Genomic DNA, 19,225 nt, shown 5'->3' with positions numbered 1-19,225 from the left:
CAAAATATTTTACAAAGCCAAATTTCCAATGTAATATATTATCATGTACTGCACAAAAAAACTATGCTTTTGAAATGAGAAACATAACATGAACAGTTGAAACTATCAAAACTGAATTACAGTTTCATCTTGTTAATAGTTATATTTTGTTAGAAGATACAAATGCCTGGCCTATACCATAGGTCTTTCTCCATTTGTGGTAAACCTGAGCCTATATACATACTCTTGGGGTTTTCCAAATGTCAGCCATAGATGGAAAAAATAGGGTTTATATTGTAGATGGTTTCAAATGGAAAGAAAAACAACAAACAGAACCTGATTCCAATCAAAGTTGTTTTGATTACTGACATTCATTTTAGCACTGATCACGTCAAATGGAACAAAGAGTCCACATCGTAATTCCTGTTTCACTGATACTATAATTCCTTGAATGAATATATGTTAGAACTAGCAGAAAGTAACAATATGGAAAAAATAATTTTCTTCAAGCTTATCAAAAAATATTCTATCAAAGCCAGCAAACCAGATGTGTACAGGATTTTATATATTTTATTATTTCACAGATCTAAATGTAAAACAAGTTATTTCTTATTTCTCATCTTCCTTATACTATATTTCTCCTTACTCACACAATCCTGACTGGCAAAAAAAATCTGTCGCTATAGGTAAAATCCTAATGTTATCAGAACCATAACATGTAATTTTCCTAACACATTTAGCATAAGAATTTTTTTTAATCAATCACATCTACTGGGATGCAAACAATTCCTCAGCTGGTTTTGGTAGTACAACACCAGGCTTAGATATATTCATGACTAGAGAGTGGATCTACAGTTGTCAAGGAGCTGTGCTTCAATTCTGCCAACAGAGAAAGGACCCAAAACCCTGCTCTACCTACATGCTGCCTTACCTCAGAAGGGGTGCAAAAAACGTTTCAATCAATTTCCCTCAAATTTCTGCAGACTGACGTTATCACTTTGAAGCTGAAGACATCCAAAGCAGTACAAATGCAATGTAGTTGTAGGAAAAAGATCATATAATAAATCATTTATCTTTATATAATTTTCTCTGGAGATCTGAAGGGCTTGTATCCATTATTTTATTAAATTTTTACATTTAAGCTAAAGCAAGTGCTTTCAAATATTAATTTTTTTTTTAAATCAAGTGACAAATTAGGAAAAAGGGCCACCGCATCAATGTTTTACCTGATGCATCAAACTCGATTGGCTGACACCTGCGTTGAGAAGACCAATCACACTTGAGGACTTGCCCTCCTTCCACAATCCCAGGCTGGGTAGTGTTTGCTTTGGGTGCTCCCACTAAAAGAAACATCCTGCTAAAATACAAAAGGGAAGATAAATTTTAAAAATGGCACAAAGCATAAACAGCATCTTAGGATTTAGGTAGAACAATCATTCTCTTGATTAAAAAAAAACAACACCTATTTTTTAAACTATTCACTGAGGAAGGATATAATACCCATTATTCATCTGGTGCTCTCTTATATACATACATTCTTCAATATAGCAGGGGTCCCCAAACTTTTTACACAGGGGCCAGTTCACTGTCCCTCAGACCGTTGGAGGGCCGGACTATAAAAAAAAACTATGAACAAATCCCTATGCACACTGCACATATCTTATTTTAAAGTATCAATAAAAAAACAAAACGGGAACAAATATAAATACAATATTTAAAATAAAGAACAAGTAAATTTAAATCAACAAACTGACCAGTATTTCAATGGGAACTATGCTCCTCTCACTGACCACCAATGAAAGAGGTGCCCCTTCTGGAAGTGCGGCCGGGGCCGGATAAATGGCCTTAGGAGGACACATGTGCCCCACGGGCCGTAGTTTGGGGACCCCTGCAATATAGTTTATTCATCCTAAGAACATATTATAAGGCAACTTCAGGGTTACATACCATTTAAAAATTTATGCTGGGCAAATGTAAATAGGTATAGCTCATTACATGTCAATTGTATCTCATTAAGGGTATTAAAAAAATGTACACTGGCTAGACCAGGGGTTGGGAACCTATGGGTTGCGAGCCAGATGTGGCTCTTTTGATGGCTACATCTGGCTCGCAGACAAATCTTTAATAAAAATAATAATAACGTTAAAAATTTAAAACATTCTCATGTATTACAATCCATTCATTGCCTACTGCTCATGTTCATGGTTGCGGGTGTCTGGAGCCAATCACATCTGTCCTCTGGGACAACACCAAATTTTTATTGGATAATGTGTAACATACATGGGTTGTATGGCTCTCACAGAATTACATTTTAAAATATGTGGCTCTCTAAGTCAAAGAGGTTCCCAACCCCTGGGCTAGACTTCATGCAAGTGTGCTTGGATTTCTGTTGTGTGTGTGTGTGTTTTATGATGTTATACATTTTCTAAATCCTGAATGCTGAATGTAAAAGATGCTTCTTTTTTTTTTTTTGTATTTTTCTGAAGCTGGAAACAGGGAGAGGCAGTCAGGCAGACTCCCGCATGCACCCGACCGGGATCCACCCGGCACGCCCACCAGGGGCAACGCTCTGCCCACCAGGGGGCGATGCTCTGCCCCTCTGGGGCGTTGCTCTGCCACGACCAGAGCCACTCTAGCGCCTGGGGCAGAGGCCAAGGAGCCATCCCCAGCGCCCGGGCCATCTTTGCTCCAATGAAGCCTTGGCTGCAGGAGGGGAAGAGAGAGACAGAGAGGAAGGAGGGGGTGGGGGTGGAGAAGCAAATGGACGCTTCTCCTATGTGCCCTGGCCGGGAATCGAACCGGGGTCCCCCGCACGCCAGGCCGACGCTCTACCGCTGAGCCAACCGGCCAGGGCTAAAAGATGATTCTGAAGAAACAATTATGAAGTATGGTAGTTCTAAATATTATCATTTTTCCATTTGTAAAACTAATCTTGTTTTATAACTACTGTACTTCAATTTTTTTAAAAAAATGGTAACTAATAGATTTCTCCTCACAAAATTAATCTAATCAAATCCCTGGTCAAAAAGTAGAATCACTGTTCAATTTCTTATTAGGGTAAAATTCTTGGAAGACAAAGTACTCAGGAGTAAAATTCTTAAGTAAAAGAGATCTTATCTTCAGTTCTTTACTATTCTGGAGGAAAAAAAAGGCTTTAACAAATCCAGTGACCAAAAGAAAACCTCACAGGGTGATCTGATCATAAATTCCTAACAGGGCAGGTCATGGTGGGTAGTCAACACCCGTCATATAACCTCTTTAGTAAAAGGTTTATCTGTCCCTTAAGCAAGCCCTATCCATGTTTTTGTACATCTTGGATAATACACCTTTGAAATGTCTCTTTTCAGATCCCTCAGAATGGAAAACACCCTCAAGAGAACACATAATCTTGTTAACTACCTTGTAATCCAATCCCTGCCTTGTTTTCTCCCACTCCATGTAAATATTGATAAAAATTCTCTACAGGTTTGGATGTTCTTGCGTGGCCTATCTTAAATATGGAATGCATTCATTTTCACTTTTATTTGTCAATTTCAATTTCATTTCTTGTGGGTGGTACCTGCCGAGTCAAGTTTAGAGTGTTCCAGAGCTGGCTGCATGAATTGCTGCATTACAAAAATCCTGACACTAACTTGAAAACTCCATACTCGAGGATAAAACTCCCAACAAAACCACACCCTATTTAATAAAGCTTTATGCAGTCATAGTTGGCATCAGTAAAACACCAATGCTGGCACTCCCATCAGCCAAGTGACTCTGGGTAAGAAATGAACTTAGTTTTCATTCAGTAAGAACCTTTCAGAGGAAAAGATATTACTGAGTAAGAGCCCTCCCCATCTTCTCAAAGAGTAAGAAAGTAGCTCATTGTCATCACACCCTCCTTTTCTACAGCAGAGCTGAGTAATAGCTTCAATTTGTATACACAGGAAATTTTTCATTTCAACAGGTAAAAAAATGTACCACAAAACTTCCCCTCTTTGTGTGAACTGAATTATTTTTGAGTGCATGAGGAGGGAAAAGAACGTTCCAGACAAGTAAGTGTACTGTTCAGGGTCTACATGTGCAGAGGAGGAGGGACATTTCTGCAATAGTTGTAATGAACGTGACCAAGCACAGGTATGCACTGATTTCAGTGGTGTGGCGCATGGCCAGGTTCCAGCGGATCAGGACATTAGAGCAGTTCTCAGAATACATCTCAAAATCCCCAAACACCACTCATTTCTTCTGGACTGTCACCATATACCACGTTACATAATCCTTTACAATTTTTTTTTTTTTTTCTTTTCATTTTTCTGAAGCTGGAAACGGGGAGAGACAGTCAGACAGACTCCCGCATGCGCCTGACCGGGATCCACCCGGCACGCCCACCAGGGGCTACGCTCTGCCCACCAGGGGGCGATAATCTGCCCATCCTGGGCGTCGCCATGTTGCGACCAGAGCCACTCTAGCGCCTGAGGCAGAGGCCACAGAGCCATCCCCAGCGCCCGGGCCATCTTTGCTCCAACGGAGCCTTGGCTGCGGGAGGGGAAGAGAGAGACAGAGAGGAAAGCGCGGCGGAGGGGTGGAGAAGCAAATGGGCGCTTCTCCTGTGTGCCCTGGCCGGGAATCGAACCCGGGTCCTCCGCACGCTAGGCCGACGCTCTACCGCTGAGCCAACCGGCCAGGGCCTACAATTTTTTTTTTATCAAAGCCATTCTTCCCACTTTACAGTAAGTTACTTCCTTAAATGTAGAGGGCTCTAATTCATCTTTGTACCTGCCACATAATAAGTACTCAAGAAAAGATTTTTATACTGACAGATGAGTAGCAAGTAAATTTGATAGCTATAGGTGTTGAACTTAAAGTAGCCATATGCAAATAAGCCATTTCCACTATCCCCAACCCCTCTAGAATATGAAGGAATCACCTTCTAATAAACATCTAATTATTTAAATTATTTATATAACTAATTTATTTTGGCTTTCAGGTCAATTCTTTATTTGGCAAGATAATTTCTTTACCTGGGACTCTAAGACAGAGAGGGCTGGGAAGTTATTAGGAGATTGAGTTATGAATGAAAACTGCAGCTTGAGTTCCTTTACTGGCAGCCTGAGTTCTCTGGATAAGAATAAAACCAAGCCTGCTACTTTTCATCAGGCCATTTGCACATTATAGGCACAAAATGGTGGTAATTATTTGTACCGATCTGCGTGTTCATCCAGTTTTCCTAGGCATACCTTCATGTGCAGTCTTGTACATTTGTGAGATGTTACAGAAGTGGTAGAACAATATAAAAGGAATGTGTGAACACTGTCAGTTCCCAAATGCTAGGTTAACGGGGGAAAAGAAGATGAGGAATCAAATTCTTTGTCTAAAAATGTCAACATGTTATTTAAGTTCCTTAGAAGAGTTATTACGGAATGTTTTTAAAAGAGAAAAATGGAGAGATGAAGAAAATAAAATTGCCTCAGACAAATGTTAAATATTTGTATAGAATAAAGAACATAGGATGGCAAAGGATGCTGAGAAAATTGAAGGAATATAAAATCAATACAAATTACGGAAAACAAAAGTCCAGTAATGTGTTGGGAGGGTGAATTTTATGTCATGTGGGGTTTTTTTTTTGTTTTGTTTTGTTTTGTTTTTTGGGGGTATTTTGTATTTTTCTAAAGCTGGAAACAGGGAGAGACAGTCAGACAGACTCCCACATGCGCCCGACAGGGATCCACTCGGCGCGCCCACCAGGGGCTACGCTCTGCCCACCATGGGGCGATGCTCTGCCCCTGTGGGGGCGTCGCTCTGCTGGGACCAGAGCCACTCTAGCACCTGGGGCAGAGGCTAAGGAGCCATCCCCAGCGCCCGGGCCATCTTTGCTCCAATGGAGCCTCAGCTGCGGGAGGGGAAGAGAGAGACAGAGAGGAAGAGGGGTGGGGTGGAGAAGCAAATGGGCGCTTCTCCTACGTGCCCTGGCCGGGAATCGAACCCGGGACTTCTGCACGCCAGGCCGACGCTCTACCGCTGAGCCAACCGGCCAGGGCGTCATGTGGTTTTTGACACAGTAACAACAAAAGCCTGTTAATGAAACACTTCATAGAAAATTAAATAATTGTTACTTGAAGTTCATCGAAGAATATCTAATTAATGTATACAACAGTTTATTTAGGGTAACAGAAGTGACAGACCAGAAAAGTGTTTGCAATACAAGCAGCACTGTCTAAGGAACACAGTTTGAGACTGAAGGTTACAGTCACTATACAAATCAACTGAGAAAGTCATTTTAAATCTCTTGAGTCTTAGTTTCCTTTTCTACTGAATGGAGATAACAATGTCAACCATAATTAGAAAAAAATTAAATTTTCTGAATGTGGGTGGATAAGAGCAAACTTAGATAATCTGAATGCATCATAAAAACGTAAGATGATGGCATCGGAACTAAAAACAATTAAGAAAATACAACCTAAAAATAGAAAATATAAAAGTTAAAATCTATTCTTAAAAGGGCTTTCCTTTCCTTGGTTTTCTGTAAAGACCATTAATGAATGCAAAAGCAAAATCTTAAGGAGAGAGGTAGAAGGGTAGTTAAGAGTTGGCCTGCACCATTTCCTGACAATGGTGGAGGCTTAGGAGAGATACAAGAGTTAGGGGAAGAAGCAGCGGTCACTGGGACTTGGACGTGATCTGCAATTGGACGTGTGACAATTCCAGTGCCATGTGGACTTTTCCTGGACTCCTGCTCCTTGTGACAGCTCCTAACAGAGTGAACAGGGGTTGGGTTGCATTTTTCAGGGATTTGGCATGGTGTTGGGGCCAACTTGGACTTGGTGAACATGTTAAGGACACTACTCTTTTATGGATTCTTGCTGTATTGGCCAAGAATTTGCTTAAAGGCTTTAATCACTGTAAAAAAAAAATAGAAGACTAGATAAAGATGTGGCACATATACACCATGGTATACTATTCAGCCATAAGAAATGATGACATTGGATCACTTACAACAAAATGGTGGGATCTTGATAACATTATATGGAGTGAAATAAGTAAATCAGAAAAAACAAGAACTGCAGGATTCCATACATTGGTGGGACATAAAAACGAGACTAAGAGACATGGACAAGAGTGTGGTGGTTGGGGTGGGGGGGGGGGGAGGGGGGGAAGGAGGGAGGGAGGGAGGGGTACAAAGAAAACTAGATGGAAGGTGACGGAGGACAATCTGACTTTGGGTGATGGGTATGCAACATAATTGAATGACAAGATAACCTGGACATGTTTTCTTTGAATATATGTACCCTGATTTATTGATGTCACCCAATTAAAATAAAAATTTATTTATTAAAAAAAAAAGTTAGCTGAGGCTGACAGAGATTTCACTGATTAGCAGAAAAAATCTGAAGCTTGGAAATTTAATTTCTTAAGCCTGCAACTTTCTCCTGACGGACTCCATCTCCTGCCAAAAAAATGTTTGTCCAAGAATAGTCTCAGCATCTCCATCCTAACCATTACAAATGCCTTGAGACATGCCCATTAAATGACTTCAAAATTAAGGTGTGCAATACACAGACAGGTTGTTAATATGCCAAGAAATTCTAAACGAGAAAGGGCAAAGTGTGCGCTTGGGATTGGGGGGGGAGGGGGAAAGGGAGGATTAAAAGACTAGGAAGAGAAAGGGAATAAAGGGAGAAAAAGAAGGGAAAGAGGGAGGGACAGAATGGTGGAGGGGGAGGGAAGCACAGACCAGAGGATAAGAGAAACCACCCAGGGGGATGCCCTTCAGCGTACTTCCTACCAAAGTGTACTTTAAGAGCAGCTGCTTCAGGGAATGTGACCTTGATTACCAAGGAGAGGCAACCAGCCAAACAATGACAAGTACATTTTTTAAAAACCTCCAAATGAACTAAACTATTTGGGTGCTTTCAGCACTGAGTTCTCTCTGAGATAAAGCATGTTTAGTGTATCTGGCTGACTCTGGGTCGACCAAGGAGCTTTCATCAAAAGAAACTTCTGAAAAATTATCATAAACTTTATCGAAAGAAATGTGTATAAAATTTTAGAACTGAATGTTATTTCAGAGCTATTTGCTTTCCATAGAAAATGCTACAGAGTGAACATGTTTATGATGCAAAACAGATGCAGTAACTATAAATTCTATATATTTTCTCTTCTCTTTTATAATGTCCTATAAACCTTGGGCCTTAATCAGGAGTCATCAACACGGGTTTAAGTTCTAAATACAGCTAGAGTCTATACATGTATACTGTATACAGCACAAAAAAAAAAGAAAAAAGAAAAAAAAAGCAATACAGCCAGAGCCACACTACAATTCATGAAAATGAGCTGGTATCATTTTGTAAAGAGTTGTTGCAATGGTGAGGGAAGAAATGGGACATGAACTTTTGTTTGCTCTATTTAGTTTTTTTGTTTTATTTTGTTTTTAATTCTGGGGGACATGAACTTTTAAAACTACATGCAGATTAGGACAGACTGAAAGGGGCCTTCTACCAGACTAAGCAGTTTGCCCTCTCTCTCGAGCCATGAAAGCTCTGTCGTGGAAATTTTAGCAGCCAAATACCAGGATCAGAAAGATGCTTCAGAAAGATAAAACTATCGGAAACACATAAGATGTTTAGCAGATTTTAAGAGCCAAATGACGGGTGACGGGCAAAGGGATGAGGGCCTGCGAGCCACGGGCCACGGGCCACGCCGGTGTCGCCTGGGCTGAAACAAGGAGCTGGCGGTGGAAGGGCAAGGCTGAGACGGAAGCAAGAAACATTAACAAGGAAGAATTTCTAGGACCTTCTGCCTGGTGACTAATAACTGACTAATATTAGGGGAGTGCAGTTATAGAGACAAAGAAAAATAGAACATGAGAGGGAGGAATATGAAATTATTCCCAGGGTGACAAGAGAAAATGATGGCTCCATTAATAGAAACAGGTCTAAATGACATCTCATGGTGAAAAAGAGTTCATTTTCAGTGAGATGAAGGTACAACGGGCTGGTCAAGGAGAAATGATCCACAGGGTGTACGTATTAGAGCTCTAGCTTTGGAGCTAAGATGCAGCCAGGGCAACAGCTTTATTGTGAAAGCTCTCCAGGTGCTGCCAACAGGAAGTTAGGATGGAGAATCGCTAAGTATTCTGCAGGATCTTCTGGGACCAGGACACACTCACCCACACTTTGCTCTTGGGGTCATAGACACACAAAGTAACTGTAAATAAGGCTCCATTAGTGTTTAATAGGGAAAAAGGCAAGAATTCTAACCCAGTATTCTTCATTAGAGAAATATTTTAAAATAAATAAATAAATACAGAATACCTTTAAAGTGAAAATTATAAATAGTTGAATAAGTAAGAAAACTGTTTATTTTCTTCTCAAAAATTTAAAATCTGGACATAAAAATTAAGAGAAATTTAAATTTCACACCATCTCTCTTTTAATTACACCTTGCCCCCTACCCCACACACTAACCTACTCAAACAGCTAAGGCTGCAAAATCTTCTGGCCTCAGTTTCCTCATCTGTAAGAATGAGTTTATACACTTTCCTACTTGCTCCTGGTGGCTTGTAGTGTAGATTGAAATGATTTATCATAAATAAAAGTTCTTTGTAAACTATAAAACAGGTTAACCAATGTAAGATATCATTATCATAAACGTGAGTGGAATTTTTAATTTGTCCACAAGAAAAAACGTGACTTTACTTCTTGGCCTATACATGATCTTTAAATGTTATATAAGTTTGGCAATACAGCCACCATAAGTTAATGCATACAGAAAAAAAAAGTATGAAATGGTTATTTTCTATTTTACATAATTTTAAATTACTACATTTGCGACTTTTTACTTCATACCTAAAACTCATTTCTAGAGCATTTTCTTAATATTTCTTAATATTTTTGTTTAGTGCTTTAGTCTTTCTTTTCTTTAATACGCAATTGATTCATTAGTTTTAACAACAATGTGAAAGTAATTCAGTAACAATTTTCTATGACAAGAAAAATCAGACTTAAACAGTTCTATAGCTTGCCAGGGGTAGTTAGACACCTCTCTAGAAACTGAAGAAGCTAGAAGACACTTTATTATCTTGCCTCCTCATTAATCCAGGTATTCTTCCTTCAGAAGAAAGGAATCTTTAACACTTTTACGTGATTTTCTTTTCTTTTAAACATTTATGATTGCTATATAACTACAATAATGCAGCTGACAGTATTATAAATGGCACCCCATGTGCCTTGGATTCCAATGCTTGTTACATTTTAACACGCCTTTTTACAAAATTAGGAGACATTCTGCATTAATCTTTGTTAAATCTGTAAAGCTCAGTAAGGAGAAACCTTTGTTTATATAATTTTTTTAAATCTCAAAGTTGAGTTTTACTTTTTAAGTTAGGCTATACCTAGAGCTCACTAGTCTATCACTAACAAAGTCACTGATGAAGATTTAAAATGATATGAAACCAAACCAAGTTCAATTTTACCTTACCTCTGAAGGCCCCCATGGGAGGCCCTGTAGACCAGTGAGGTCACAGTATAGGAAATGACTATAATTACTTATCAAAGATTAGTCATTCAACCTCCTAACCAAAAACAGTAAATATCTCATGCCAACAGTTCAATATTACTGCATTTCCCATACTTATAACACTTAAAGTTTGTCATCTTGTCATGCAAAACACTATCAATTCTAAAGCATGCAAGTATTAACTCTTGCTAAGTACTAACTCTTAACAAAAAGCAATATATTTTCAAAATTATCAGAATTTCTGTATAAGTTAAATCTAAAAGAACACTTTTAGGAGCAACTGAAATCCCCATAAAGGCATACATACACTTAAAAATATCTGGAAACAAAAAAAATTTTTTTTAATAAAAGGTAAGGCTGGCAAAATGATTAAATCAAAGAGAAGACAGTAAATGTCACTCGACTAAAGTGGATGATTACTTTGATCGTTTTGGAAAATTTGTGCTCAGATCTCAGACAGCAAGCACTGAAGCTGGAAACAAGAAGTAAAATTGAGTTCACTATATGAAACAGTGTCTAGCTTTACTAACTGCTTCCAACCTATTTACTGCTGCAATAGCTGTCTAACAGTCATGGAAAAATATTTAGATCATGTATAAATTGGAAAAAGGGCCGTATCTAATTACTGACCATCAAAATGATCGTCCCTCTCCTCCCCAAACATTAAAATATTATTTAAAAAATTAGAAACTAAAAATATGTTGTTACAATTTCTAAGAGCAGTTCTCCTTTTTGAAAACAATAGTTAAACATCAAAAGACTTCTAGTAAACACATACTAAATCCATATTTCTAACGCTAATTGGGGGGTGGGGTAGTGAGCATGATGTCACCGCTGGGTAAAGTCAGAGACAACTTTTAGTCCAATAATGGCAGTAAATCTGTTACAAGTACTGACGGTCTCTGCACGCGAAACGTTGGCAATTTGAAAACAACTGAATTCATAAATACTGCAGTATTCAAATCACCCGCAGAGAATGAAAACTCAGCAAACACCCTTGTTCTTTCCTAACAATGACCTAAATAATGAATCACTATAAAAAGAACAGATGACACATTCAATTCATCTGTTCATCCTCAAATGTGCAAAGGTCAGACATCCCAGATATAGGGGACAATGAATTTACTATGACAGTATGGTCATTTTAGTCATCAGAATGTCTGGAAAAGGGGTAAATGAGGAGAATCGAATCAGCGTGAAAGGCGGAAAGAGTGGGGGAGGGCTTGCTTAGGGAGAAGGAACAGGACGGGTGTTGAAGTCTGTGAAGCAGAAAACGACTACCGGGAAAGCTAAGGAGGTACAAGAGCAAAAGAAGTTCGGGGATGAAACCGACCACGTCCCGGACTGTGGGACCGGCAGCGTGGAGTCCCGCCAGACCAGCCTTTGTTGATTTCCCACTTTCCCCGAGTTTTAAGCACAGGTCGGCTTTAAAGATCTCCCTCTCGGCAGAGGAGAAGAGGTAAGTGCGTGGTGGGTCCTGAGGGGGTTCATCTCCCCAGATGTTTTACCCACTCAGAACCTAACCCGGCCCGAGGGGGTGGGGAACGGACAGACAGACCGCCGCCGGCATCTCTCCGGAGATCTCTCTCCCTAGGGAAACGCAGGGTGGGAGCGCGCGGTGGGGGAGGGGGAGGCTCCCTTTCCATTGCGGCCACTTACGAAGACGCGCTAGGCACGAAGAAATCCACCGCGAAGCCAAAGTAACTTCCCTCGGGGCCGGAGTACTCGGCAGGACTGTCCACGTCCAGGTTGAAGGCGCCGCAAAGAGGCAGCAGGAATCCCGAGAGAAGGAACAGAAGTCGGCAGGGGCGACGGCGAAGCAGCCGCGGCGCCGGGGAAGCCATCGCTGAAAAGTGCGCGCCGGGCGCGGAGCCGGAGCCGCAGCCGCAGCCGGGTCCACCCCTCCCGGAGCGCACGGTGCCCGGGCCCGCCGCCTGTGCGCGCGCGGAGACTTGCGGCCCTAGGACTCCCCGGCGAGTCCCAGACGGCGCCGGGCGGCAGGAGGGCTGAGCTGCGGGGCGGCCGCCAGGAAAGTGGAGCGGAGCGCTGGGCGCGCGGGCGGGGGAGCGGGAGCGGCGCTGGAAGCCCTCGCCTCCCTCCGGCTGCGGACTGCGGGGGTGAGCGCCGCACCCCCGGCCTGAGTGCCGAGGCGGCAGGGGGAGGAGGCACAGGAGGAGGAGCCGCCAGGAGGCCGAGCCGCGGTGCGGGAGGAAGTGAGGAGGAGAGTCGTCCTCCCCTGGGGCGAGCCCGCTTCCACTTCCTTGCGCGCTGTCGCCTCCTGTCCGGTGAGCAGGCCGTCTGTACGGAGGCCCCAGACCCTCCGCGTCCCCACCCGGGGCAGCGCTCCCGGTGGTCCAAACCCGCCTGCGTCCGCCGGAGCACCAAGGACGCTCGTCGTCTCCCGGTCCCGCCAGGAGCTCCTGTGCGACTTTTATTTTAAAATGAGGAAAGCTTTATCCACTTCTCCTGTTTCTTCTACTTAAGAGCCTAGCAGGCTCTCACAAACGAAAGTCCGTAATTAGTGGTTGTTTTCCTCCCCACTCAATACCGCACACAAACACTGAACTTAATTATAAACTTCCAGAATGCTAGCACAGCCTATTTCACGGCAAGTTGTGTAAAAGCCTAACTTCAGTGGTCCATGAAAGGATTGGCAAAGCAAAGAACAGGCAGTAATCCTTTTAAATGAAGTCAGACTAGTAAAACCTTATTCCTAGTTTATTAGTTGAAATCCTATGATTTGTTATATACGTTGATTTATGACATTTGGGTAGAAACACAATTTTAGAGTAGGAAGAAAGAATACGCACCCCTTCCTTCGGAAATAGCTCCCCTGGGCTCTCTTGTTGTTGGTATGTTGCATCATGCCCAGTGTCTGAGAGACTTCCTTGAGGTCAGGAACCTTGACCAAAGCCTATCACCTTGCCAGGTAGATAGTAAGCAATCAATAAAGTATTGAAGAAATGAAAATGAAACGATGCATTTACTTGCCCAGAGAAGTGACCTTCTTATATAGTGTATCACTCAATTTAGTTACGAGGTCGCCTGGTTGAGCATGGGCTCACCAGCTTGAGCATGGGGTTGCTGGCTTGAGCATGGGATCATAGACATGACCCCATGGTCTCTGGCTTGAGCCCAAAGGTCACTGGCTTGAAGCCCAAAGTCGCTGGCTTGAGCCCAAGGTCGCTGACTTGAGCAAGGGGTCACTAGGTCTGTGATAATCACCTCACTACTTCCCCCACACCCGTGAAGGTACAAAGGAGAAAGCAGTCAATGAACAACTAAGGTGCCATATGAAGAATTGATGCTTATCTCTCTTCCTTCCTGTCTAACTGTCCCTATCTGTCCCTCTCTCTGTCTCTGTCAAAAAAAAAAAAAAAAATGAAAAGAAAAGAAAGAAAGAAAGACAGAAAGGAAGAAAGAAAGATTGGTGAACAAGAGGCTACTGGTCAAGATGACAGAGGTAAACATGGTACTGGCATCATCCCACACCACATCAAAATTACAACTGAATTACAGAACAACATCATTGAGAACCACCTGAAATCCACCTGAACAGAAGTCCTGGAACTAATATTTTATAGAAGAAGCCATATGGTGACTGGTAAGATGGACAGAGAAGTGGAAACAGGCTGGTCCCACACCCCTGTGGTAGTTAAATATCTGGAAAGATATCTCAGCTGCAGAGATTCTCCCCTGAGGAGCAAGAGGTTGCAACCCATGCTGGGTTCCCTAGCCCAGGGTTCCAATGCCAGGAATAGAAGTCCCCATAACTTCTGGCTGTGAAAACCAGCAGAGATTGTGGCTGAGTATGACAGAGGCGCTGCTGGAGTGCCAGGACTTCCTCTTAAAGGGCCTGTGCACAGGCTTACTCAGACTCACCCCCTCTTAGCTGTAATGCTTGGGCAGCAGCATGAAAAGTGCTAGGGACATATGGAGAAGAACTAAATGTTCTGGCTTTACAGCAAGATCTGGAGGAGCAGCTTTCTGACAGACAGAAATACTGGCAGAAGCCATTGTTCTTTTGATGAACCTTCCCTCTCCAGACAAAGGCTGGCACCATATCTGAGTTTCCATCAACTTGAGTAACACTTTTCCCCCTGCCCTGATATTCCTGAGATACAGTCCCACCCAATTTAAGAGCCCACCCAAGCTGTTTCCAGTTGTTTCTCCATGCAAATGGTATGTCTTGGCTTACGCAACAGACTTTCCTAAACTCTCAAATGTTCACAAACCCCAAACAGCCAGCATCAGGCCCCAATGCGACATGTACCTCTTGGTAAATGGCCACAGACCCCACACTCATGGCTGAACTGGTTTTACCACTGGCCTCTCCTGGGTACCCCTAAACACAGCACAAGTCGCAGCCATCTGAAGATCTCTTTGTAGCTCATGCCAGGTGGCCTCAGGCAGAGCACAGGCAATGGCTGACCTTGGTCTGCAACTTCCAGGAGACCCCCAAGCTGAAACACCAGGTGGCTAGCTTCATTCCATGACAGAGCACCACCCAAACACTTCCATGAACAAAACACTGAAGGGGCAGACTCGGCTGGTGCCAGAGCCCCACTGGAATAGGTTCTACTCTGTGGGGTCAGTTTCTGCACAGCAGCTCCTCCACTGTAGTTACAGCTGGTTCTTGTAGCTGATTGGCCTGTGGATCAATCCCTCCCATTGATGTGCCAACAGCAATCAAGGCTGAACTACAACAGGAGGGTGCATACAGGCCCACTCAGGTAACTGGGAGGCTGTACCACTGGGTCTACAGGACAGTACTCAATAAGACTACCCTACCAAGACTAGAAGACATAGTAAATATACCTAATACATAGAAACAAACACAGAGAGGCAGCCAGAATGGAGAGAGAAACAAACCCGTCCCAAATAAAAGAACAAAAGAAATCTCCAGAAAAAGAACTACATGAAATTGAGGCAAGCAAACTACTCGATACCAGAGTTCAAAACAATGGCTATGAGACTGCCAAAGGAACTTAGAATTTCAACAGCATAAAAAAAGATATAGAAACCATAAAAAAGAACCAGTCATAAAGGAAGAATATATTACAGGGAATAAACAACAGATTAGGTGGGGCACAGGATCAAATCAACAATTTGGAAGACAAGGTAGCAGAAAACATCTAGTCAGAGCAGAAAAAAGACAAAGAATTTTTAAAAGTGAGGATAGGGCCTGACCTGTGGTGGCGCAGTGGATAAGCGTTAACCTGGAAACGCTGAGGTTGCTGGTTCAAAGCCCTGGGCTTGTCTGGTCAAGGCACATATGGGAGTTGATGCTTCCAGCTCCTCCCCCCTTCTCTCTCTCTCTCTCTCTCTCTCTCTCTCTCTCTCTCTCTCCTCTCTATAATGAATAAATAAAATCTTTAAAAAAAAGTGAGGATAAGTTATAGAGCCTCTGTTACATCAATCATAACAACAGCTGCATGGCAAGGGTGCCACAAGGAGAAGAGAGAGAGCAAAGAATTGAGAATCTGTTTGAAAAAGTAATGATGGGAAACTTCCCTAACTTGGTGAAGGAAATAGACATACAAGTCCAGAAAGTCCCCAAAAGGGTGAACCCAAAGAGGCCCACACCAAGACACATCATAATTTAAAAATGCCAAAGGTTAAAGACAAAGAGAGAATCTTAGCAGCAAGAGAAAGAAGTTAGTTACCTACAAAGGAGCTCCCATTAGATTGTCAGCTGATGTCTCAACAGAAACTTTGCAGGCCAGAAGGAATTGGCATGAAATATTCAAATTGATAAGAAGCAAGGGCCTAGAACCAAGATTATTCTACCAGTAAAGCTATCATTTAGAATCAAAGGACAGATAAAGAGCTTCCCAGACAAGAAAAAGCTAAAAGAGTTTACTACCACCAAAGCAGTATTACAAAAAAATGTTAAAGGGTCTTCTTTAACAAGAAGAAGGCAAAAAAAGGTAAAAAATGTGAATAAAATTGCAATAAATACATTTCTATCAATAATTAAATGCAAATGAATTAAATGCTCCAATAAAAAGACATAGGATGGCTCAATGGATCATATAACCAGACACTTACATATGCGTTCTACGGAAGACTTATTTCACTGGAAGGACACACACAAACTGAAAGTAAGGAAATGGAAAACGATATTTTATGAAAATGGAAACAAACAGAAAAGGCTTGGATAGCAATACTTATGCCAGACAAAATAGATTTTATTTTTTAAATTAACAAAAAATTGTTTTCATTGATTTTGGAGAGAGAGGAAGGGAGAGAGAGACAGAGAGAAATGTCTATAGGTTGTCTCACTTATCCATGCATTCATTGGTTGACTCCTGCATGTGCCCTAATGGGATCAAATCCACAACCTTGGCATATCAGGATGATGCTCCAACAAACTGAGCAACACTGCCAGGGCAAAATAGACTTTAAAACAAAGGCTGTAATAAGAGATGAAGATAGACCCAGCAATTCCGCTTCTGGATATTTATCTAAAGAAACCCAAAACACTAAATCAAAAAGATATACGCTTCCATATGTTCACTGTAGGATTATTTATGATAGTCAAGATATTGAAGCATCATAAATATAAATTAATAAAATAATGGATAAAGAAATAGTGCATGTATACAATAGAATATGACTCAGCCATAAAAAAAAAGGAATGTAATATTGCCATCTGCAACAACATGGATGGACCTAGAAGGTATTGTGTTGAGTGAAATAAATCAGAGAAAGTAAAATACTATATGATTTCAATTATATGTGGAATATAAAAAACTAATGAACAAGCAGAATAGAAACAAACTTATAGATACAGAAAACATTTGGCCCTGGCTGGTTGGCTCAGTGGTAGAGTGTCAGCCTGGCGTGCAGGAGTCCCAGGTTTGATTCCCAGCCAGGGCACACAGGAGAAGCGCCCATCTGCTTCTCCACCCCTCCCCCTCTCCTTCCTCTCTGTCTCTCTCTTCCCCTCCCGCAGCCAAGGCTCCATTGGAGCAAAGTTGGCCCGGGCGCTGAGGATGGCTCTGTGGCCTCTGCCTCAGGCACTAGAATGGCTCTGGTTGCAACAGAGCAAGGCCCCAGATGGGCAGAGCATCACCCCCTGGTGGGCGTGCCAGGTGGATCCCAGTCGGGCGCATGCAGTAGTCTGTCTGACTGCCTCCCCGTTTCCAACTTCAGAAAAATACAAAAAAATAAAAAAAATTTTTAAAAAAACATTTGACAGTTGCCAGATAGGAGTCAGGTTGAAAGGTGAGTGAAAAACGTGAAGGAATTAAGAAATACAAATTGGTAGTTACAGAATAGTTACAGGGATGTAAAGTATAGCATAGGGAATACAGTCAGTAATATTATAATAACTATGTATAGTGTCAGAGATGGTGATCACTTATAAGTTATATCAATGTCTAATCACTGGGTTGTGCACCTGAAACTAATGTAATAGTGTATATCAACTGTAATTTAAATAAAAAATTCCCTGGCCAGTTTGCTCAGTGGTAGTGTGTCAGCCTGGCCTATGGGTGTCCCAGGTTTGATTTCTGGTCCCAGTGCACAGGAGACACGACCATCTACTTCTCCACCCCTTCCTTTTTCTCTCTCTCTTTTCTCCTCCCAGAACCATGGCCTGATGGGTTCTAGCAAGTTGGCCCTGGATGCTGAGGATGGCTCATTAGAGCCTCCCACTTCAAGTGCTAAAAATAGCTCAGTTGCCAAGCAACAGCCCTAGATGGGCAGAGTATTGCCCCCTACTGGGCTTGCCAGGTGGATCCCTGTCCGGGTGCTTGCAGGAGTTTGTCTCTGCCTCCCCTCCTCACAATCTTGGCACATCGGGATGATGCTCTAACCAACTGAACTACCCAGCCAGGGCTTATAATCTGGCTTTTAATTTTTCATCTTCTCTTTTTAATTTTTTTATTTTATTTTATTTATTCATTTTAGAGAGGAGAGAGAGGGAGACAGAGACAGAGACAGGGGGGAGGAGCTGGAAGCATCAACTCCCGTATGTGCCTTGACCAGGCAAGCCCAGGGTTTTGAACCGGTGACCTCAGCATTTCCAAGTCGATGCTTTATCCACTGCGCCACCACAGGTCAGGCTCATCTTCTCTTTTTAATAGTATGTGACTTAAAGTACAAATTAAAAAGGCCATATTGATAACTTTTGCATGAAAATCCTAAGAATTCTTTCATACCTGGGAATATGCAAATAAGCACTGGAATTCTAGGCCTGAAGGGAGCAGAGCATCTAGGCAAAAAAGCTTCTGTAAAGTAAATACTTGTGCTGTTCTCAAGTCTTACAAATACGCCAGGCTGGCCACTTCCTCTGTGCGTCTGTTCCTGAGGTTCTAGTCTTCTCAACGTGCAACACCACTCTTCCACCAGGAAGCATCACAAGACTTCATTTTCTTCTTTCTCTTTAAAATAGCTTGTGTGTCCAAGTCTAATACACTCACAACTTAGCATTTATGTACTGTATTTATTTACTTGTGTTTGACAGTATTTGAATGTACTCTATTTGATATTAATTGTTGATATTTTTAGGCATCTTAGTATTTTTTTCCCAAGTAAAATAATCAGTTCCTTAAAAATAGGAGCTCTTTCTTTTAACTTATATATTCTACACTAATGCTGAATACAATGCTGAGTCTATATTTTAAAAAATCACAATGAGCTTGTTGGAGAGTTGCCTGTAAATTCCATGAGAGAAGAGAACATGTTGATTCCCCTCTCCCCAGCCTTATGGAGGTATTATTGACAAATAAAATTGTAAGGAACA

At 41.9% G+C, this 19,225-nt stretch overlaps 1 protein-coding gene across 2 annotated transcripts in view; it reads right to left on the bottom strand.

Moving 5' to 3' along the window:
* The window catches only part of ITGAV (integrin subunit alpha V), a 100,973-nt gene extending 88,166 nt beyond the window's left edge, over window positions 1-12,807 (bottom strand). The window contains exons 1-2 of one of the 2 annotated variants that reach the window (XM_066346393.1): window positions 12,133-12,807; window positions 1,206-1,333 (exon numbers count right to left, since the gene is read on the bottom strand). In XM_066346393.1, coding sequence (XP_066202490.1) covers window positions 1,206-1,333; window positions 12,133-12,317 — 313 coding nt within the window. In that variant the 5' untranslated portion in view covers window positions 12,318-12,807. Of the gene's footprint in view, window positions 1-1,205; window positions 1,337-12,132 lie in introns of both variants that reach the window. The other variant, XM_066346392.1, reaches the window with a different exon arrangement.
* Window positions 12,808-19,225: the final 6,418 nt, after the last annotated feature.

This window comes from Saccopteryx leptura, chromosome 7, assembly GCF_036850995.1.
Source record: "Saccopteryx leptura isolate mSacLep1 chromosome 7, mSacLep1_pri_phased_curated, whole genome shotgun sequence".
Lineage (NCBI taxonomy): Eukaryota > Metazoa > Chordata > Mammalia > Chiroptera > Emballonuridae > Saccopteryx > Saccopteryx leptura.
The sequence above is the reverse complement of the archived record's forward strand: the minus strand, read 5'-3'. Positions and strand labels throughout refer to the sequence as shown.